This window comes from Oncorhynchus clarkii, unplaced genomic scaffold (assembly GCF_045791955.1).
Source record: "Oncorhynchus clarkii lewisi isolate Uvic-CL-2024 unplaced genomic scaffold, UVic_Ocla_1.0 unplaced_contig_1794_pilon_pilon, whole genome shotgun sequence".
Taxonomy (NCBI): domain Eukaryota; kingdom Metazoa; phylum Chordata; class Actinopteri; order Salmoniformes; family Salmonidae; genus Oncorhynchus; species Oncorhynchus clarkii.
In genome coordinates this window covers 112557-136593 of record NW_027261073.1, presented here as the reverse complement: position 1 = coordinate 136593, position 24037 = coordinate 112557, and the positions used below count along the sequence as shown (strand labels likewise).

The following is a 24037-nucleotide window of genomic DNA, read 5'->3' as shown; positions in this document are numbered from 1 at the left end:
AATGCTAGTCAATAGAATTCACTATTAACCAGTGTCCTCTAGACTCCAAGCCACTGATAAAATACTGTCAATCCAAAGCCGAAAGACAACTGACAACCCTCTCCAGTGGTTAAAAAGTGATGTGTGAAATTTTAATGAATAATAGTGTCTCTGTGCACTGTGGGGGAGGGGGGAGCAACGCCACTGTCGATTCGCACCTCTCCGTTATTTATATTCATTGATCCACCTGCATGGGACATCGTTCGCCGGCTTCGGTTTTTATCGACAACAGTCCGCAATTCCTTTATGTCAATTATATTGATTACTTCAGGTTGACTGGACGTAATGAGGAACAGTGGTGCACTTGATGCTTGATCGGCCCCTTTCACCCCCCCCCCTTCTCGCCCATCCTCTCCCCTACCCCCCCCGCCTACCCTCTCTCGCCCACCATCTCTCGCCCACCCCCAGGTCTGATTGAGTTACACACCAATGATTTTCTGATTAACCCTGTTAGCCGAGGGGTTCACCCATGCACTAGTGCAGGGGCATGGATGTGGGAGTCGGTGGAAGGGTCCAGTGAGTGTCTGAGTCCGGCTTTGCTGACTGCTGATAGGATGATGTCTTAATAATGGAAGATGATGGCTTTATTCTTTGCCTGATAAACCCAATCGGGACCTGTAGAAACATTGTATTTTAGCAACATGTGGCGGCCATTTACTGGGTCTAATATCCTCTCAATGGGGATGCTTTGGGTGAATCTGACGATTGATCGCGTCTGTGTTGTCCTTGATGGAGGACTGTTTACTCACCACATTAAAGGACTGTGTTACTCCCTCTGTCTGTTTCTTTGTCTCAGTCTTTCTCTTTCCCTCCTCACATTCCAGGTGGTGCAGATGATAACCTGATCGAAGGAGGAGAGATGAAGTTTGTCTGTAAACCTGGAGCCAGGAACATCACAGTGATCTTCCAGCCTCTCCTCAGGTAGGACTTACTAACCACACACACACACACGCGCACACACGCACACACGCACACACGCACACACACACAGACACAGATTCAATAATATGTGGCCATGGTCAATATGCACTAGAGGGAAGACAATGGCCTTCCATCATACCAGTCACAGAGAACAAGACAGATCATCCCTCAGACAACAACTACTTCCCTACGCTGTTCATTCACATTGATTCATTTTGACGTAATTTTCCCTAAAAGCCTTTAGTTTAGTCCAATCCACATTTTCCCTTTCAATGTCTTATGAGATCATTGGTCTGGTCCACTATGTATAGTCAATGTGAGAGGACGTCCATGATCCAAACAATGGGCAGCACTCAGACTGGAGCATGACTCTAAACCAGTAGAATGTCTACAATTAGATTATATCTCAGACTGGAGCATGACTCTAAACCAGTAGAATGTCTACAATTAGATTATATCTCAGACTGGAGCATGACTCTAAACCAATAGAATGTCTACAATTAGATTATATCTCAGACTGGAGCATGACTCTAAACCAGTAGAATGTCTACAATTAGATTATATCTCAGACTGGAGCATGACTCTAAACCAGTAGAATGTCTACAATTAGATTATATCTCAGACTGGAGCATGACTCTAAACCAGTAGAATGTCTACAATTAGATTATATCTCAGACTGGAGCATGACTCTAAACCAGTAGAATGTCTACAATTAGATTATATCTCAGACTGGAGCATGACTCTAAACCAGTAGAATGTCTACAATTAGATTATATCTCAGACTGGAGTATGACTCTAAACCAGTAGAATGTCTACAATTAGATTATATCTCAGACTGGAGCATGACTCTAAACCAGTAGAATGTCTACAATTAGATTATATCTCAGACTGGAGCATGACTCTAAACCAGTAGAATGTCTACAATTAGATTATATCTCAGACTGGAGCATGACTCTAAACCAGTAGAATGTCTACAATTAGATTATATCTCAGACTGGAGCATGACTCTAAACCAGTAGAATGTCTACAATTAGATTATATCTCAGACTGGAGCATGACTCTAAACCAGTAGAATGTCTACAATTAGATTATATCTCAGACTGGAGCATGACTCTAAACCAGTAGAATGTCTACAATTAGATTATATCTCAGACTGGAGCATGACTCTAAACCAGTAGAATGTCTACAATTAGATTATATCTCAGACTGGAGCATGACTCTAAACCAGTAGAATGTCTACAATTAGATTATATCTCAGACTGGAACATGACTCTAAACCAGTAGAATGTCTACAATTAGATTATATCTCAGACTGGAACATGACTCTAAACCAGTAGAATGTCTACAATTAGATTATATCTCAGACTGGAGCATGACTATGTCTACAATTAGATGATATCTCAGACTGGAGCATGACTCTAAACCAGTAGAATGTCTACAATTAGATTATATCTCAGACTGGAGCATGACTCTAAACCAGTAGAATGTCTACAATTAGATTATATCCATTACGTCCTTAGTAATCCTTAGTAATCCTTAGTAATTAGTAATCCTCCCATTGATTATACTCTACCGCTTTCATAGCTGGACAGTCCATCCTCCCCCAAACCCCCACAATAAGGCAGATGATGGCCTACATTTTGAGTGTGCTTCCTGTCTGATGTTTACGGTTTTTAATATGGTCCTTATTTATGCTTAGCAATATTCCAGAATGTAATCCACCGTAGTGATTAGTATTGCCTACAGTGACAGTGTACTGTATATAACACGGTGTCCCCAAAGACTGGTGGAAATCCAATTTTCAAACAGCCTAATTAGATTGACCTTCCTTGCAGTGATGAATCACCAGGGCTCCCATTAAACTGTAATATTTCCCCTTACTTAGACTTGGAGCCAGTTGGTGCTGTACTGTACTGTAGGCCAACTGTGTGTGTGTGTGCCCCATTGTTGAACGCAAATGTCCTTTCCTCGTACAGAAGTCAACTACACCCTATCTCATTGAGACAGATGGCCCGGGTAGGGGCTGGATAGGGTCTGTGGTAGGGTCTGTGGAAGGTCTGGGTAGAGGCTGGATAGGGTCTGTGTAGGGGCTGTGGAAGGTCTGGGTAGGGGCTGGATAGGGTCTGTGGTAGGGTCTGGGTAGGGTCTGTGGAAGGTCTGGGTAGGGTCTGTGGAAGGTCTGGGTAGGGGCTGTGGAAGGTCTGGGTAGGGTCTGTGGAAGGTCTGGGTAGGGGCTGTGGAAGGTCTGGGTAGGGGCTGTGGAAGGTCTGGGTAGGGTCTGTGGAAGGTCTGGGTAGGGGCTGTGGAAGGTCTGGATATTGTCTGTGGTAGGGTCTGTGGAAGGTCTGGGTAGGGTCTGTGGAAGGTCTGGGTAGGGTCTGTGGAAGGTCTGGGTAGGGTCTGTAGAAGGTCTGGGTAGGGGCTGTGGAAGGTCTGGGTAGGGGCTGTGGAAGGTCTGGGTAGGGGTTGTGGAAGGTCTGTGGAAGGTCTGGGTAGGGTCTGTGGAAGGTCTGGGTAGGGTCTGTGGAAGGTCTGGGTAGGGTCTGTGGAAGGTCTGGGTAGGGTCTGTGGAAGGTCTGGGTAGGGTCTGTGGATGGTCTGGGTAGAGATACTTAACAGTGAGTGGCTGCTGCCGTTCCCTTGTTGTCAGTAATGGTTCAAATCAATCCCATTAAATCATCTCCATCTCTCTCTCTCTCTCTCTCTCTCTCTCTCTCTCTCTCTCTCTCTCTCTCTCTCCCCCTCTCTCTCTCCCTCTCTCTCTCTCTCTCTCCCCCCCCCTCTATCTCCCTCTCTCCCTCTCTCTCTCCCCCCCTCTCTCTATCTCTCTCCCTCTCCCTGTGCACGAGTTCCCCTCTGAGCTGGCAGTGCCAACAGAGCTGTGTCACTACTCACTGGCAGATGTCTTTCTAATGTCTGTGTAGAGACCCAGCCCTGGCACCTCTGATAGAAGCCACTTTAATACCCACTGATACAGCTTATGGCTGTTTTTAATAGCAACTCCCATAACAGGTAATTGAGTAATACTGCATAGAAAATCAATGGAGTGGGAGGGGGGAAGTGAGTGAGTGAGTGAGTGAGTGAGTGAGTGAGTGAGTGAGTGAGTGAGTGAGTGAGTGAGTGTGGAATACAGGTCTTCACGGAACCACCTACAGTTGAAGTCGGAAGTTTACATACACTGGAGTCATTAAAACTTGTTTTTCAACCACCAAATTTCTTGTTTACAAACTGTAGTTTTGGCAAGTCGGTTAAGACCTCTACTTTGTGCATGACACACGTAATGGTTAATGTTATCAAATACTAATTGAGTGTATGTAAACTTCTGACCCACTGGGAAGGTGATGAAAGAAATAAAAGCTGAAATTAATAATTCTCTCTACTATTATTCTGACATTTCACATTCTTAAATTAAAGTGGTGATCCCTAACTGACCTAAGACAAGGACTTTTTACTAGGTTTAAATGTCAGGAATTGTGAAACACTGACTTAAAATGTATTTGGCTAAGGTGTATGTAAACTTCCCGACTTCAACTGTGCAGTCGTGGCCAAAAGTTTTGAATGACACAAATATGAATTTTCACAAAGTCTGCTGCCTCAGTTTGTATGATGGCAATTTGCATATACTCCAGAATGTTATAAAGAGTGATCAGATGAATTGCAATTAATTGCAAAGTCCCTCTTTGCCATGGAAATGAACTGAATCCCCCAAAAACATTTCCACTGCATTTCAGCCCTGACACAAAAGGACCAGCTGACATCATGTCAGTGATTCTCTCGTTAACACAGGTGTGTTAACAGGAGTGTTGACGAGGACAAGGCTGGAGATCACTCTGTCATGCTTATTGAGTTCGAATAACAGACTGGAAGCTTCAAAAGGAGGGTGGTGCTTGGAATCATTGTTCTTCATCTGTCAACCATGGTTACCTGCAATAAACACGTGCCGTCGTCATTGCTTTGCACAAAAAGGGCTTCACAGGCAAGGATATTTCTGCCAGATATTGCTGCCACCTAAATCAACCATTTATCGGATCATCAAGAACTTCAATGAGAGCGGCTCAATTGTTGTGAAGAAGACTTCAGGGCGCACAAGAAAGTCCAGCAAGCGCCAGGACCGTCTCCTAAAGTTGATTCAGCTGCGGGATCGGGGCACCACCTGTACAGAGCTTGCTCAGGAGTGGCAGTAGGCAGGTGTGAGTGCATCTGCAAGCACAGTGAGGCAAATACTTTTGGATGATGGCCTGGTGTCAAGAAGGGCAGCAAAGAAGCCACTTCTCTCCAGGAAAAACATCAGGGACAGACTGATATTCTGCATAAGGTACAGGGATTGGATTGCTGAGGACTGGGGTAAAGTCATTTTCTCTGATGGATCCCCTTTCCGGTTGTTCGGGGCATCCGGAAAAAAGCTTGTCCGGAGAAGACAAGGTGAGCGCTACCATCAGTCCTGTGTCATGCCAACAGTAAAGCATCCTGAGACCATTCATGTGTGGGGTTGCTTCTCAGCCAAGGGAGTGAGCTCACTCACAATTTTGCCTAAGAACACAGCCATGAATAAAGAATGGTACCAACCTCTGAGAGCAAATTCTCCCAACTTTCCAGGAACAGTTTGGTGATGAACAATGCCTTTTCCAGCGTGATGGAGCACCTTGCCATAAGGCAAAACTCAGTGGCTCTGGGAACAAAACAATTATATTTTGGATGCATGGTCAGGAAACTCCCCAGATCTTAATCCCATTGAGAACTTGTGGTCAATCCTCAAGAGGCGTGTGGACAAACAAAAACCCACAAATTCTGACAAACTCCGAGCATTGATTATGCAAGAATGGGCTGCCATCAGTCAGGATGTGGCCCAGAAGTTAATTGACAGCATGCCAGGGCGGATTGCAGAGGTCTTGAAAAAGAAGGGTCAACACTGCAAATATTGACTCTTTGCATCAACTTCATGTAATTGTCAATAAAAGCCTTTGACACTTATGAAATGCTTGTAATTATACTTCAGTATTCCATAGTAACATCTGACAAAAATATCTAAAGACACTGAGGCAGCAGACTTTGTGAAAATGTATATTTGTCATTATCAAAACTTTTGTCCCCGACTGTATACTCGAGACCCAATACAGGACTCGAGCGGCTCCGGTTCCAGAATGGTAAATAATGTTATGTCTCTGATATGATTGTTATTTAAACTGACTTGTGTCCTGAAGGACCCGTACAGATCCGAAGGAAACTGCTGCAGGGGAGAGAGACATTTGATCATTTATGCTGCTGCTCTTGCTTTTCACAAGAGTGGAGTGTGGCGCTTTTGTAGCTTGTTGTTGTTGGCCAATCATGAGTCATCGAAGCGTCATGAGGCTGGAAATAAAATTACAGAATTAAAAGTTAAAGGGGAATGATAGGTTATCACGACCAAGAGCCAACAGGTAGGCTGCTACTTTATATTCTGCAGGGAGTTGTTGTTGTTTGTAACAGTAGGATTAGAAAGTTCATTCACTGCAGCTTCAGTTAGCCTAGCTAGCTAACGTTATCTAGCTTAACTTGCTTCTCCCGTTTTGATGTAGTCGAGACAGATACTATGTAATCATATTTGATGATAAATAACCTAGCTATGGCAGCTATTTGTCCACTATAGCACGAGTCGGCTTGGTTGGTTCTCTCCTCCCCGTGTCACTCACTCACAGTACGGCTCCTCCCCCACCTTCTAGAGCGGCACCTATCTCCCTCTTGCACTTTATCAGCTCCGGTTAATAAAGTAGCTGAAAACGTTTTATTTTCTGCTGCTTCCCTCACTCAGATTGGACCGACTCTAGATCTGACCAGATTCCATTCGGGGTCCATTCGGAACAGGTGTCTACTTAAAAATAATTTGTTTTTTTTGCAAATTGGGTCCAGGTGGGAAAGACACACACAAACACAAACACACACACAAACACAAACACAAAAACAAACAAACAAAAGTTGGACCCGTGTGTGTTGATCAATACTGTAGCGTAGGTGTAATTTGTGGCTGATAGCAGGGCTGGGCGTTGTAAAAGAGTGACTGGAGAATTGGTTGTGTGAACTGATTGTATTATAGTATATGTCCAGGCCTTTGTGACTGTGATATGTATATTGATACTGTTATAGGGTGGTCTAGCCCTTAAGGCTATATGGATCAATTCAGTGTATAGCTCTCTGCTTTTCTATACCAACAACTTGTATATCACTGGTATACACTAGCTAAATATAATGACTCCTGTTCCTATCTACTGTGTATTGGTGCAGGGGGGAGAGAAAGTGTTTTTCTAAGTATCAATTCTCAGCGGAAGGATCGATGGGGAAGTTTTATAAAGGGCTGTGTGTTTTCATTTAATGGAGGGTGTTTGGAGCGCCATAGTAAACGGCTGTGTGTGAGCTGCAGAACATCGATCAGGCTGAAAGAGGAGCTAGACTGCAGCAGCAGTCATAGTGTGTGTGTGTGGTTGTTCTGTTTGTTCTGTGCCAACATGCAGGCAATTCTTCCAGACACACACACACCGAGTGCAGCGTGAAGGGTTGTGCAGGTAGGGGGTAATTTAGTTTGACTTGTGGGGGTTTCCTGCTGACATTTGAGTGGTATTTAAACCCTGTGCCCTGACCGGCATTGGCATTTTGAAAAGGGACGACTCGGCACCCGCTCCCTAATCTCTCCCTCTCCACCATCCTCTGCCTGTGAATGATGAGCCCTGGCACTGGTGTGTCTGTCTGTGTGTGTCCTGTGTTTGAGCAGCTGCCCGTCTTCAGTGGATAAGGTTTGGTTGTAGGGCTGCTGTGTAAATGTGAAGATGACAGAGCAGTGTAGAGGAATTATAACTGAGGCATCGTTATCACTGAGGCATCCAAACTGTCTCTCTCTTTTGGCCCACCAACAGTCAGTCTTTCCCCTCTCTCATCTTCTACCCACTTCCCCTAGCTGTATCAGTTTCAGACCAGTCCCAAGCCCAGCTCTATGCTGTATCAGTCAGTCCCTAGCCCAGCTCTATGCTGTATCAGTATCAGACCAGTCCCTAGCCCAGCTCTATGCTGTATCAGTCAGTCCCTAGCCCAGCTCTATGCTGTATCAGTATCAGTCAGTCCCTAGCCCAGCTCTGTGCTGTATCAGTCAGTCCCTAGCCCAGCTCTGTGCTGTATTAGTATCAGACCAGTCCCTAGCCCAGCTCTATGCTGTATCAGTATCAGACCAGTCCCTAGCCCAGCTCTATGCTGTATCAGTATCAGTCAGTCCCTAGCCCAGCTCTGTGCTGTATCAGTCAGTCCCTAGCCCAGCTCTGTGCTGTATCAGTATCAGACCAGTCCCTAGCCCAGCTCTATGCTGTATCAGACCAGTCCCTAGCCCAGCTCTATGCTGTATCAGTATCAGACCAGTCCCTAGCCCAGCTCTATGCTGTATCAGTATCAGACCAGTCCCTAGCCCATCTCTGTGCTGTATCAGTATCAGACCAGTCCCTAGCCCAGCTCTATGCTGTATCAGTATCAGACCAGTCCCTAGCCCAGCTCTATGCTGTATCAGTCAGTCCCTAGCCCAGCTCTGTGCTGTATCAGTATCAGACCAGTCCCTAGCCCAGCTGTGTGCTGTATTAGTATCAGACCAGTCCCTAGCCCAGCTCTGTGCTGTATCAGTCAGTCCCTAGCCCAGCTCTGTGCTGTATCAGTATCAGACCAGTCCCTAGCCCAGCTGTGTGCTGTATTAGTATCAGACCAGTCCCTAGCCCAGCTCTATGCTGTATCAGTATCAGACCAGTCCCTAGCCCAGCTCTATGCTGTATCAGTATCAGACCAGTCCCTAGCCCAGCTCTGTGCTGTATCAGTATCAGACCAGTCCCTAGCCCAGCTCTATGCTGTATCAGTATCAGACCAGTCCCTAGCCCAGCTCTATGCTGTATCAGTATCAGACCAGTCCCTAGCCCAGCTCTATGCTGTATCAGACCAGTCCCTAGCCCAGCTCTGTGCTGTATCAGTCAGTCCCTAGCCCAGCTCTATGCTGTATCAGTATCAGACCAGTCCCTAGCCCATCTCTGTGCTGTATTAGTATCAGACCAGTCCCTAGCCCAGCTCTGTGCTGTATCAGTCAGTCCCTAGCCCAGCTCTGTGCTGTATCAGTATCAGACCAGTCCCTAGCCCAGCTCTATGCTGTATCAGTAGTCAGACCAGTCCCTAGCCCAGCTCTGTGCTGTATCAGTATCAGACCAGTCCCTAGCCCAGCTCTGTGCAGTGTATTAGTATCAGACCAGTCCCTAGCCCAGCTCTGTGCTGTATCAGTCAGTCCCTAGCCCAGCTCTGTGCTGTATCAGTATCAGACCAGTCCCTAGCCCAGCTCTATGCTGTATCAGTATCAGACCAGTCCCTAGCCCAGCTCTATGCTGTATCAGTATCAGACCAGTCCCTAGCCCAGCTCTATGCTGTATCAGTATCAGACCAGTCCCTAGCCCAGCTCTATGCTGTATCAGTATCAGACCAGTCCCTAGCCCATCTCTGTGCTGTATCAGTATCAGACCAGTCCCTAGCCCAGCTCTATGCTGTATCAGTATCAGACCAGTCCCTAGCCCAGCTCTATGCTGTATCAGTATCAGACCAGTCCCTAGCCCATCTCTGTGCTGTATCAGTATCAGACCAGTCCCTAGCCCAGCTCTGTGCTGTATCAGTATCAGACCAGTCCCTAGCCCAGCTCTATGCTGTATCAGTATCAGACCAGTCCCTAGCCCAGCTCTGTGCTGTATTAGTATCAGACCAGTCCCTAGCCCAGCTCTGTGCTGTATCAGTCAGTCCCTAGCCCAGCTCTGTGCTGTATCAGTATCAGACCAGTCCCTAGCCCATCTCTGTGCTGTATTAGTATCAGACCAGTCCCTAGCCCAGCTCTGTGCTGTATCAGTCAGTCCCTAGCCCAGCTCTGTGCTGTATTAGTATCAGACCAGTCCCTAGCCCAGCTCTGTGCTGTATCAGTCAGTCCCTAGCCCAGCTCTGTGCTGTATTAGTATCAGACCAGTCCCTAGCCCAGCTCTGTGCTGTATCAGTATCAGACCAGTCCCTAGCCCAGCTGTGTGCTGTATTAGTATCAGACCAGTCCCTAGCCCAGCTCTGTGCTGTATCAGTATCAGACCAGTCCCTAGCCCAGCTCTATGCTGTATCAGTATCAGACCAGTCCCTAGCCCAGCTCTATGCTGTATCAGTATCAGACCAGTCCCTAGCCCAGCTCTGTGCTGTATCAGTATCAGACCAGTCCCTAGCCCATCTCTATGCTGTATCAGTATCAGACCAGTCCCTAGCCCAGCTCTATGCTGTATCAGTATCAGACCAGTCCCTAGCCCAGCTCTATGCTGTATCAGTATCAGACCAGTCCCTAGCCCAGCTCTATGCTGTATCAGTATCAGACCAGTCCCTAGCCCATCTCTGTGCTGTATTAGTATCAGACCAGTCCCTAGCCCAGCTCTGTGCTGTATCAGTATCAGACCAGTCCCTAGCCCAGCTCTATGCTGTATCAGTATCAGACCAGTCCCTAGCCCAGCTCTGTGCTGCATCAGTCAGTACCTAACCCATCTCTATGCTGCATCAGTCCCTAACCCACCTCTATGCTGCATCAGTCCCTAACCCACCTCTGTGCTGCATCAGTCCCTAACACATCTCTATGCTGCATCAGTCCCTAACCCACCTCTATGCTGCATCAGTCCCTAACCCATCTCTATGCTGCATCAGTCCAGTCCCTAACTAACCTCTATGCTGCATCAGTCCCTAACCCACCTCTATGCTGCATCAGTCCCTAACCCACCTCTATGCTGCATCAGTCCCTAACCCACCTCTATGGAATTCGAGGTTCGTAGTTACGCAATACATATTGATTTCTAGTTGCCGGGCGGAGTTACACAACAGACACTTTTGCTCCCAAACACAAGGTATCATTTTCTTGCTTTATTACAAAGCAGTTGAGCCGGTACACTGGGTCAACCCTGGACAGTTACCATGCTGCGTTGAGCCGGTACACTGGGTCAACCCTGGACAGTTACCATGCTGCGTTGAGCCGGTACACTGGGTCAACCCTGGACAGTTACCATGCTGCGTTCAGCCGGTACACTGGGTCAACCCTGGACAGTTACCATGCTGCGTTGAGCCGGTACACTGGGTCTACCCTGGACAGTTACCATGCTGCGTTGAGCCGGTACACTGGGTCAACCCTGGACAGTTACCATGCTGCGTTGAGCCGGTACACTGGGTCAACCCTGGACAGTTACCATGCTGCGTTGAGCCGGTACACTGGGTCAACCCTGGACAGTTACCATGCTGCGTTGAGCCGGTACACTGGGTCAACCCTGGACAGTTACCATGCTGCGTTCAGCCGGTACACTGGGTCAACCCTGGACAGTTACCATGCTGCGTTGAGCCGGTACACTGGGTCAACCCTGGACAGTTACCATGCTGCGTTGAGCCGGTACACTGGGTCAACCCTGGACAGTTACCATGCTGCGTTGAGCCGGTACACTGGGTCAACCCTGGACAGTTACCATGCTGCGTTGAGCCGGTACACTGGGTCAACCCTGGACAGTTACCGTGCTGCGTTGAGCCGGTACACTGGGTCAACCCTGGACAGTTACCGTGCTGCGTTGAGCCGGTACACTGGGTCAACCCTGGACAGTTACCATGCTGCGTTGAGCCGGTACACTGGGTCAACCCTGGACAGTTACCATGCTGCGTTGAGCCGGTACACTGGGTCAACCCTGGACAGTTACCATGCTGCGTTGAGCCGGTACACTGGGTCAACCCTGGACAGTTACCATGCTGCGTTGAGCCGGTACACTGGGTCAACCCTGGACAGTTACCGTGCTGCGTTGAGCCGGTACACTGGGTCAACCCTGGACAGTTACCATGCTGCGTTGAGCCGGTACACTGGGTCAACCCTGGACAGTTACCATGCTGCGTTGAGCCGGTACACTGGGTCAACCCTGGACAGTTACCATGCTGCGTTGAGCCGGTACACTGGGTCAACCCTGGACAGTTACCATGCTGCGTTGAGCCGGTACACTGGGTCAACCCTGGACAGTTACCGTGCTGCGTTGAGCCGGTACACTGGGTCAACCCTGGACAGTTACCGTGCTGCGTTGAGCCGGTACACTGGGTCAACCCTGGACAGTTACCATGCTGCGTTGAGCCGGTACACTGGGTCAACCCTGGACAGTTACCGTGCTGCGTTGAGCCGGTACACTGGGTCAACCCTGGACAGTTACCGTGCTGTGTTGAGCCGGTACTCTGGATCTCTAACCTGATATTGGGTCCAAAAGCTCTCAAATGAAAGTCTAAAAGTTTGAAAGAGAAACAAGTTCAGAACTTCTATATTTTTCTTCCAACAATATTTCTCCTTAAGGAATGTTTTGGTGACCTTAGAAATGTCACCGTGACTCTGAAAGAGGGTGACACCAGTGGCCAGGGGGAAGTTGCTGTGTACTCTGTACTGTAGGTATTTTTGGATGGGTCATGATAACAAGGTCAGTTACTGTACACTTTAATCAGCTTCACGCCCTAGTCCTTAAGATATGACATGGCCAGCTACCTCACAATGTAACCTCCCAATGAATGGCTGGGCGGTTTGGAATGAGGTCCTCAGGTTGTGACTCTAGGTCCCCGGGAGGGTTCAAATCTCATATAACCATGTTTGAGAACAAGAGAGAGAGCGTCAGGGGAAAGCCTAGTGGTAGAAGACCTACTAGATTGAACTGTGTCCTCTGTCAGGGGTAACTGGTCAATCAGTCAGTCAGTTAGTTGTTCAGTCACTCACACTGTCACTCACCCTCAGCCCTGGGATAGACAGCTCTCTGCTGCCACAACGACAACAACAGGTAGAAGAGATGACACAGATGGAAGAGGGAGGATAAAGAGACGAGGAGAGAGACCGTAAGAGGGAAGAGGAAGAGACTAGGAGAGAGACAGTAACAGAGGGAAGAGGAAGAGACTAGGAGAGAGACAGTAACAGAGGGAAGAGGAAGTGACTAGGAGAGAGACAGTAACAGAGGGAAGAGGAAGAGACTAGGAGAGAGACAGTAACAGGGGGAAGAGGAGGAAGTGACTAGGAGAGAGACAGTAACAGAGGGAAGAGGAGGAAGAGACTAGGAGAGAGACAGTAATATAGGGAAGAGGAAGAGACTAGGAGAGAGACAGTAACAGAGGAGAGAGACAGTAACAGAGGGAAAAGGAAGAGACTAGGAGAGAGACAGTAACAGAGGAGAGAGACAGTAACAGAGGGAAGAGGAAGAGACTAGGAGAGAGACAGTAACAGAGGAGAGAGACAGTAACAGAGGGAAGAGGAAGAGACTAGGAGAGAGACAGTAACAGAGGGAGGAGGGAGACTAGGAGAGAGACAGTAACAGAGGGAAGAGGAGGAAGAGACTAGGAGAGAGACAGTAATATAGGGAAGAGGAAGAGACTAGGAGAGAGACAGTAACAGAGGAGAGAGACAGTAACAGAGGGAAAAGGAAGAGACTAGGAGAGAGACAGTAACAGAGGAGAGAGACAGTAACAGAGGGAAGAGGAAGAGACTAGGAGAGAGACAGTAACAGAGGAGAGAGACAGTAACAGAGGGAAGAGGAAGAGACTAGGAGAGAGACAGTAACAGAGGGAGGAGGGAGACTAGGAGAGAGACAGTAACAGAGGGAAGAGAAGGAAGAGACTAGGAGAGAGACCGTAACAGAGGGAGGAGGGAGACTAGGAGAGAGACAGTAACAGGAGGAAGAGACTAGCAGAGAGACAGTAACAGAGGGAGGAGGAGGAAGAGACTAGGAGAGAGACAGTAACAGAGGGAGGAAGAGACCAGGAGAGAGACAGTAACAGAGGGAAGAGGTACAGCAGCTACTTCAGCAAGGAGAATAAGAGAGATGAGAGATAAGAGAGATCAATTGAGGGAAGAAGAGAGAGATACATTGAGGAAAGAAGAGAGAGATTTATTGAGGGAACAAGAGATGATTAGAGAGAGAGAAAAGAGAGAGACGAAGAGAGAGATGAGGGGATAGGGAGACGTCAACAGTGGGATGACACTGAGGTATGACGGTAGGGGTGAAGAGGAGGAGAGGGGTCAGAGGAAGGTCAATGAAAGATGGGCCAGTGGCCCCCCTACTGATGTGCCTGGAGGTGAACAGGTCTGTGTCATGGTCTCTCTGTCTCATTACCAGCCCCGTTACACACATTCTGTTGGAGGCTAAAATAACTTTCTGGAAAAGTGGAAAAAAACTCTTTCAACTCTGGAATTTTAAAGTCAATTCTTGCTTGTGTTGTGTTTTCTTAAAGTAAAGAATGCTCTTTTGTCTTATTTAAATACATCTGAGTCACACATTGTGCCATTCTCTCCAGTGACCATCTATCTATTCAGTTGAATTTGTCCCTACAGGGATATTCATTGTGCAGCAAGGGAAACACAACACACAGTCAATGTACAGTTTACATGTATACTGAGATATGTGTTGCCTTGCTTTCACTTGTCAAATCATGTTAGATCAGGACTTACTGATCTCCCTCCTCTCCCTGGAGGACCTGAGCCCTGGGCCCATGCCTCAGGGATGACTCCTTGCTGTCCCCAGTCCACCTGGCCGTGCTGCTGCTCCAGTTTCAACTGTTCTTCCTGCGGCTTTGGAACCCTGACCTGTTCACCGGTTGTGCTACCTGTCCCAGACCTGCTGTTTTGGACTCTCTCTTTACCGCACCTGCTGTCTCTAACTCTGAATACTCGGCTATGAAAAGCCAACTGACATTTACTCCTGAGGTGCTGACTTGTTGCACCCTCTACAACCACTGTGATTATTATTATTTGACCATGCTGGTCATTTATGAACATTTGAACATCTTGGCCATGTTCTGTTATACTCTCCACCCGGCACAGCCAGAAGAGGACTGGCCACCCCTCATAGCCTGGTTCCTCTCTAGGTTTCTTCCTAAGTTCCTGCCTTTCTAGGGAGTTTTTCCTAGCCACCGTGCTTCTACACCTGCATTGCTTGCTGTTTGGGGTTTTAGGCTGGGTTTCTGTACAGCACTTTGAGATATCAGCTGGTGTAAGAAGGGATTTATAATTACAGTTGATTGATTAAAGTATCAAAACAGTGTGTGCATCCCACATGGCACACTATGGACCTTGGTCAAAATTAGTGCACTACAGGTCCTGTGAATCTGGAGTCTGACTCTTATGCTACCAGCCTTTTTGTTTAAGTTCAATTCTTCTCTATCAGTTTGTTTCTGAATCCTGCTCTGCATGTCCAGTCAACGCTGCCACCATACTGTAGAATTCTCCATCTGCCTTGTGTGGAGCACTGCAGCTCCAAAATGATGCTGTTTTAATCTGCCTTGTGTGGAGCACTGCAGCTCCAAAATGATGCTGTTTTAATCTGCCTTGTGTGGAGCACTGCAGCTCCAAAATGATGCTGTTTTAACCTGCCTTGTGTGGAGCACTGCAGCTCCAAAATGATGCTGTTTTAATCTGCCTTGTGTGGAGCACTGAAGCTCCAAAATGATGCTGTTTTAATGTGCCTCGTCATAGTGTACAGCCACCCAGACCCCTCTCCGCCACCCAGACCCCTCTCCGCCACCCAGACCCCTCTCCGCCACCCAGACCCCTCTCCGCCACCCAGACCCCTCTCCGCCACCCAGACCCCTCTCCGCCACCCAGACACCTCTCCACCACCCAGACCCCTCTCCGCCACCCAGACACCTCTCCACCACCCAGACACCTCTCCGCCACCCAGAAACCTCTCCGCCACCCAGATACCTCTCCGCCACCCAGACACCTCTCCGCCACCCAGATACCTCTCCACCACCCAGACACCTCTCCGCCACCCAGAAACCTCTCCGCCACCCAGACACCTCTCCACCACCCACTATACATCTTCTCTCATCTCTTACATGCCCTCTGTGTGATGCCATGCGTCCAGCATGCCCTCTGTGTGATGCCATGCGTCCAGCATGCCCTCTGTGTGATGCCATGCGTCCAGCATGCCCTCTGTGTGATGCCATGCGTCCAGCATGCCCTCTGTGTGATGCCATGCGTCCAGCATGCCCTCTGTGTGATGCCATGCGTCCAGCATGCCCTCTGTGTGATGCCATGCGTCCAGCATGCCCTCTGTGTGATGCCATGCGTCCAGCATGCCCTCTGTGTGATGCCATGCGTCCAGCATGCCCTCTGTGTGATGCCATGCGTCCAGCATGCCCTCTGTGTGATGCCATGCGTCCAGCATGCCCTCTGTGTGATGCCATGCGTCCAGCATGCCCTCTGTGTGATGCCATGCGTCCAGCATGCCCTCTGTGTGATGCCATGCGTCCAGCATGCCCTCTGTGTGATGCCATGCGTCCAGCATGACCGATTGACAGACTGTTTGTTGCCGAGCTGCAAAAGTGTAACTTTTTTCTTTGTGTTGCTTTGAGAAACTGTTAATGTCACATAGTGTTGGCAGAGTGGTCTCTAGTGTGCATGCACGTGCTCTCACACACACACACACACACACACACACACACACACACACACACACGCACACACACACACACACATACACCTTCAAGCTGCAGGGTGTGTTAGTTTTAGAGGTCAGATGAATCAACGGTGCTCTTTGTCTTTTTCCTTTAGAAGCTGTATGAATTCACCTTGTTTTCATCCATCCCATAATTGTGACAAACCTTGTTGCCCGGCCAACCGACAGTCCTACAGACCCAGTAATCACCTGAACAATAGTCACTTTGGGCTTTGAGGTTCTGTTTTGTTGGAATGCTCGGAAGCTCAGTCAATCTCTGTCTGTTTCTAAAGTCCCTAAGGTTGTACCCTGGTTTGGGTCACGTGGGGAACAGTCGCTTGAGCAGATTAGTGTCTGCCATTGTGCCAACAGAACACACATACATAACCACACACACATACATAACCACACACACACATAACCACACACACATACATAACCACACACACATACATAACCACACACACACATCCCTTTGAAGCATGGCCAGGTGACTGGGTCAGGATTACACAGATGTTCACACTGAAACTCTTCTGCCCCGTTCCCAGTCTCTGATTGGGTGTATTTGAATGGGATTTCATTTGGCGTGATGTGTGTTTGATTGGCACTGTGTGATCCGCTTTTTGTGCGTGCGTGCGTGTGTGTGTGTGTGCTCCTTTGTCTGCGGATCCACCGAGTCATTTTTTTTTATCACAGGGAGAATAAGATGGGAATTGAATTAAGCCCAATATCTTCTAAAGCCAACTTGTTGCTATGAGGATACTAAAGAAACCATCAACTAGCTTGTTTCTAACATTATTATAGAGCCCCACTAGGAATGAATGGAAGATGCCAATTCACATAGAATCCAATGTTTCACTTTCTTTCTCCTCCCCCTCCCTACCTACATCCCTCCTTCCCTACCTACATCCCTCCTTCCCTACCTACATCCCTCCTTCCCTACCTACATCCCTCCTTCCCTACCTACATCCCTACCTCCCTACCTACATCCCTCCCTCCCTCCCTCCTTACATCCCTACCTCCCTCCCTCCCTACCTACATCCCTACCTACCTCCCTCCCTCCCTACCTACATCCCTCCCTCCCTCCCTACCTCCCTACCTACCTCCCTACCTACCTACATCCCTCCCTCCCTGCCTACATCCCTCCCTCCCTGCCTACATCCCTCCCTCCCTACCTACATCCCTCCCTCCCTACCTACATCCCTCCTTCCCTACCTACATCCCTCCCTCCCTCCCTACCTACCTACCTACCTACCTACATCCCTCCCTCCCTACCTACATCCCTCCCTCCCTACCTACATCCCTCCCTCCCTACCTACATCCCTCCCTCCCTACCTACATCCCCCCTCCCTACCTACATCCCCCCTCCCTACCTACATCCCTCCCTCCCTACCTACAGTACATCGGAGGACGCATGACTTTCAACCTTCGTCTCTTCCGAGCCCGTACGGGAGTTGTAGTGATGAGACAAGATAGTAGCGACTAACAATTGGATACCAATCTAACCAACCAATACCAACCTAACCGTAACCCCTAATCCTAAATCTAAACCTAACCGTAACCCCTAATCCTAAATCTATACCTAAACCTAACCGTAACCCCTAATCCTAAATCTAAACCTAACCGTAACCCCTAATCCTAAATCTATACCTAAACCTAACCGTAACCCCTAATCCTAAATCTAAACCTAACCGTAACCCCTAATCCTAAATCTATACCTAAACCTAACCGTAACCCCTAATCCTAAATCTAAACCTAACCGTAACCCCTAATCCTAAATCTAAACCTAACCGTAACCCCTAATCCTAAATCTATACCTAAACCTAACCGTAACCCCTAATCCTAAATCTAAACCTAACCCTGTAGGCCTGGGCTGTAGCCATACACACACACACACACTCCCCCTCCCTACCTACATCCGTCCCTCCCTCCCTACCTAACCCTGTAGGCCTGGGCTGTAGCCCTACACACACACACACTCCCCCTCCCTACCTACATCCCTCCCTCCCTACCAACCTAACCCTGTAGGCCTGGGCTGAAGCCCTACACACACCCACACTCCCCCTCCCTACCTACATCCCTCCCTCCCTCCCTACCTAACCCTGTAGGCCTGGGCTGAAGCCCTACACACACACACTCTCCCCCTCTCTACCTACATCCCTCCCTCCCTACCTACCTAACCCTGTAGGCCTGGGCTGAAGCCCTACACACACCCACACTCCCCCTCCCTACCTACATCCCTCCCTCCCTCCCTACCTAAGCTTGTAGGCCTGGGCTGAAGCCCTACACACACACTCACTCCCCCTCCCTACCTACATCCCTCCCTCCCTCCCTATCTAACCCTGTAGGCCTGGGCTGAAGCCCTACACACACACACACTCACTCCCCCTCCCTACCTACATCCCTCCCTCCCTACCTACCTACCTACCTAACCCTGTAGGCCTGGGCTGAAGCCCTACACACACGCACACACACACACACACACACACACACACACACTCCCCCTCCCTACCTACATCCCTCCCTCCCTACCTACCTAACCCTGTAGGCCTGGGCTGAAGCCCTACACACACACACACACTCCCCCTCCCTACCTACATCCCTCCCTCCCTACCTACCTAACCCTGTAGGCCTGGGCTGAAGCCCTACACACACACACACTCCCCCTCCCTACCTACATCCCTCCCTCCCTCCCTACCTAACCCTGTAGGCCTGGACTGAAGCGCTACACACACACACACACACACTCACTCCCCCTCCCTACCTACATCCCTCCCTCCCTCCCTACCTAACCCTGTAGGCCTGGGCTGAAGCCCTACACACACACACACACACACACTCCCCCTCCCTACCTACATCCCTCCCTCCCTACCTACCTAACCCTGTAGGCCTGGGCTGAAGCCCTACACACACACACACTCCCCCTCCCTACCTACATCCCTCCCTCCCTACCTACCTAACCCTGTAGGCCTGGGCTGAAGCCCTACACACACACACACTCCCCCTCCCTACCTACATCCCTCCCTCCCTACCTACCTAACCCTGTAGGCCTGGGCTGAAGCCCTACACACACACACACACACTCCCCCTCCCTACCTACATCCCTCCCTCCCTACCTACCTAACCCTGTAGGCCTGGGCTGTAGCCCTACACACACACACACACTCCCCCTCCCTACCTACATCCATCCCTCCCTCCCTACCTAACCCTGTAGGCCTGGGCTGTAGCCCTACACACACACACACTCCCCCTCCCTACCTACATCCCTCCCTCCCTACCAACCTAACCCTGTAGGCCTGGGCTGAAGCCCTACACACACCCACACTCCCCCTCCCTACCTACATCCCTCCCTCCCTCCCTACCTAACCCTGTATGCCTGGGCTGAAGCCCTACACACACACACTCCCCCTCCCTACCTACATCCTTCCCTCCCTCCCTACCTAACCCTGTAGGCCTGGGCTGTAGCCCTACACACACACACACACTCCCCCTCCCTACCTACATCCCTCCCTCCCTACCAACCTAACCCTGTAGGCCTGGGCTGAAGCCCTACACACACCCACACTCCCCCTCCCTACCTACATCCCTCCCTCCCTCCCTACCTAACCCTGTAGGCCTGGGCTGAAGCCCTACACACACACACTCCCCCTCCCTACCTACATCCCTCCCTCCCTACCTACCTAACCCTGTAGGCCTGGGCTGAAGCCCTACACACACACACACACTCACTCCCCCTCCCTACCTACATCCCTCCCTCCCTCCCTCCCTACCTAACCCTGTAGGCCTGGGCTGTAGCCCTACACACACACTCACTCCCCCTCCCTACCTACATCCCTCCCTCCCTCCCTACCTAACCCTGTAGGCCTGGGCTGTAGCCCTACACACACACACACTCCCCCTCCCTACCTACATCCCTCCCTCCCTACCAACCTAACCCTGTAGGCCTGGGCTGAAGCCCTACACACACCCACACTCCCCCTCCCTACCTACATCCCTCCCTCCCTCCCTACCTAACCCTGTAGGCCTGGGCTGAAGCCCTACACACACACACTCCCCCTCCCTACCTACATCCCTCCCTCCCTACCTACCTAACCCTGTAGGCCTGGGCTGAAGCCCTACACACACACACACACTCACTCCCCCTCCCTACCTACATCCCTCCCTCCCTCCCTCCCTACCTAACCCTGTAGGCCTGGGCTGTAGCCCTACACACACACTCACTCCCCCTCCCTACCTACATCCCTCCCTCCCTCCCTACCTAACCCTGTAGGCCTGGGCTGAAGCCCTACACACACACACACACACACACTCCCCCTCCCTACCTACATCCCTCCCTCCCTCCCTACCTAACCCTGTAGGCCTGGGCTGAAGCCCTACACACACACACACTCCCCCTCCCTACCTACATCCCTCCCTCCCTCCCTACCTAACCCTGTAGGCCTGGGCTGAAGCCCTACACACACACACACTCCCCCTCCCTACCTACATCCCCCCTCCCTACCTACATCCCCCCTCCCTACCTACATCCCTCCCTCCCTACCTACAGTACATCCCTCCCTCCCTCCCTACCTCCCTACCTACCTACCTACCTAACCCTGTAGGCCTGGGCTGTAGCCCTACACACACACTCCCCCTCCCTACCTACATCCCTCCCTCCCTACCTACCTAACCCTGTAGGCCTGGGCTGAAGCCCTACACACACCCACACTCCCCCTCCCTACCTACATCCCTCCCTCCCTCCCTACCTAAACCTGTAGGCCTGGGCTGAAGCCCTACACGCACACACTCCCCCTCCCTACCTACATCCCTCCCTCCCTACCTACCTAACCCTGTAGGCCTGGGCTGAAGCCCTACACACACACACACACTCACTCCCCCTCCCTACCTACATCCCTCCCTCCCTCCCTCCCTCCCTACCTAACCCTGTAGGCCTGGGCTGTAGCCCTACACACACACTCACTCCCCCTCCCTACCTACATCCCTCCCTCCCTCCCTACCTAACCCTGTAGGCCTGGGCTGAAGCCCTACACACACACACACACACACACACTCACTCCCCCTCCCTACCTACATCCCTCCCTCCCTACCTACCTAACCCTGTAGGCCTGGGCTGAAGCCCTACACACACACTCACTCCCCCTCCCTATCTACATCCCTCCCTCCCTCCCTACCTAACCCTGTAGGCCTGGGCTGAAGCCCTACACACACACACACTCACTCCCCTCCCTACCTACATCCCTCCCTCCCTACCTACCTACCTACCTAACCCTGTAGGCCTGGGCTGAAGCCCTACACACACACACACACACACACACTCACTCCCCCTCCCTACCTACATCCCTCCCTCCCTACCTACCTAACCCTGTAGGCCTGGGCTGAAGCCCTACACACACACACACACACTCCCCCTCCCTACCTACATCCCTCCCTCCCTACCTACCTAACCCTGTAGGCCTGGGCTGTAGCCCTACACACACACACACACTCCCCCTCCCTACCTACATCCCCCCTCCCTACCTACATCCCCCCTCCCTACCTACATCCCTCCCTCCCTACCTACAGTACATCCCTCCCTCCCTACCTACCTACCTACATCCCTCCCTACCTACCTACCTACCTACCTAACCCTGTAGGCCTGGGCTGAAGCCCTACACGCACACACTCCCCCTCCCTACCTACATCCCTCCCTCCCTACCTACCTAACCCTGTAGGCCTGGGCTGAAGCCCTACACACACACACACACTCACTCCCCCTCCCTACCTACATCCCTCCCTCCCTCCCTCCCTCCCTACCTAACCCTTTAGGCCTGGGCTGTAGCCCTACACACACACTCACTCCCCCTCCCTACCTACATCCCTCCCTCCCTCCCTACCTAACCCTGTAGGCCTGGGCTGAAGCCCTACACACACACACACACACACACACTCACTCCCCCTCCCTACCTACATCCCTCCCTCCCTACCTACCTAACCCTGTAGGCCTGGGCTGAAGCCCTACACACACACTCACTCCCCCTCCCTATCTACATCCCTCCCTCCCTCCCTACCTAAGCCTGTAGGCCTGGGCTGTAGCCCTACACACACACACACTCACTCCCCTCCCTACCTACATCCCTCCCTCCCTACCTACCTACCTACCTAACCCTGTAGGCCTGGGCTGAAGCCCTACACACACACTCACACACACACACTCACTCCCCCTCCCTACCTATATCCCTCCCTCCCTACCTAACCCTGTAGGCCTGGGCTGTAGCCCTACACGCACACACACACTCACTCCCCCTCCCTACCTACATCCCTCCCTCCCTACCTACCTAACCCTGTAGGCCTGGGCTGTAGCCCTACACGCACACACACACACACACACACACACACACACACACACACACACACACACTCCCCCTCCCTACCTACATCCCTCCCTCCCTACCTACCTAACCCTGTAGGCCTGGGCTGAAGCCCTACACACACACACACACTCCCCCTCCCTACCTACATCCCTCCCTCCCTCCCTACCTACCTAACCCTGTAGGCCTGGGCTGTAGCCCTACACGCACACACACACACACACACACACACACACACACACACTCCCCCTCCCTACCTACATCCCTCCCTCCCTACCTACCTTACCCTGTAGGCCTGGGCTGACGCCCTACACACACACACACACACAATCACACTCACACTTTTGTATTGCTATCCTTATGGGGACTAAAGAAATGATTCCCATCCAAAATCCTATTTTCCCTAATCCTAAAACTACCTAAACCTGCAGCAGGCCGCGACCGGGAGGTCCATGTGGCGACGCACAATTGGCCTAGCTTCTTCCGGGTTGGTGAGGGTTTGACCGGTAGGGCGCGCACCGGCGGGCCGGACGCAGTGCACGCTAACCAAGGTTGCCGGGAGCACCGTGTTTCCAAATTGGTGCGGCTGGCTCCCGGGTTGGAGGCGCGCTGTGTTAAGAAGCAGTGCGGCTAGGTTGGGTTGTGTATCGGAGGACGCATGACTTTCAACCTTCGTCTCTTCTGAGCCCGTACGGGAGTTGTAGTGATGAGACAAGATAGTAGCGACTAACAATTGGATACCAATCTAACCAACCAATACCAACCTAACCGTAACCCCTAATCCTAAATCTAAACCTAACCGTAACCCCTAATCCTAAATCTATACCTAAACCTAACCGTAACCCCTAATCCTAAATCTAAACCTAACCGTAACCCCTAATCCTAAATCTATACCTAAACCTAACCGTAACCCCTAATCCTAAATCTAAACCTAACCGTAACCCCTAATCCTAAATCTATACCTAAACCTAACCGTAACCCCTAATCCTAAATCTAAACCTAACCCCTAATCCTAAATCTATACCTAAACCTAACCGTAACCCCTAATCCTAAATCTAAACCTAACCGTAACCCCTAATCCTAAATCTATACCTAAACCTAACCGTAACCCCTAATCCTAAATCTAAACCTAACCGTAACCCCTAATCCTAAATCTAAACCTAACCGTAACCCCTGATCCTAAATCTATACCTAAACCTAACCGTAACCCCTAATCCTAAATCTAAACCTAACCGTAACCCCTAATCCTAA

At 50.5% G+C, this 24037-nt stretch overlaps 1 protein-coding gene across 1 annotated transcript in view; it reads left to right on the top strand.

The window, feature by feature from the left end:
• Positions 1-530: 530 nt before the first annotated feature.
• Positions 531-24037, top strand: part of LOC139404559 (exocyst complex component 4-like) — a gene marked incomplete at its 3' end in the record, with an annotated part of 116949 nt that continues 93442 nt past the window's right edge. The window contains exons 1-2 of the mRNA XM_071147259.1: positions 531-555; positions 864-960. Coding sequence (XP_071003360.1) covers positions 531-555; positions 864-960 — 122 coding nt within the window. The remainder of the gene's footprint in view (positions 556-863; positions 961-24037) is intronic.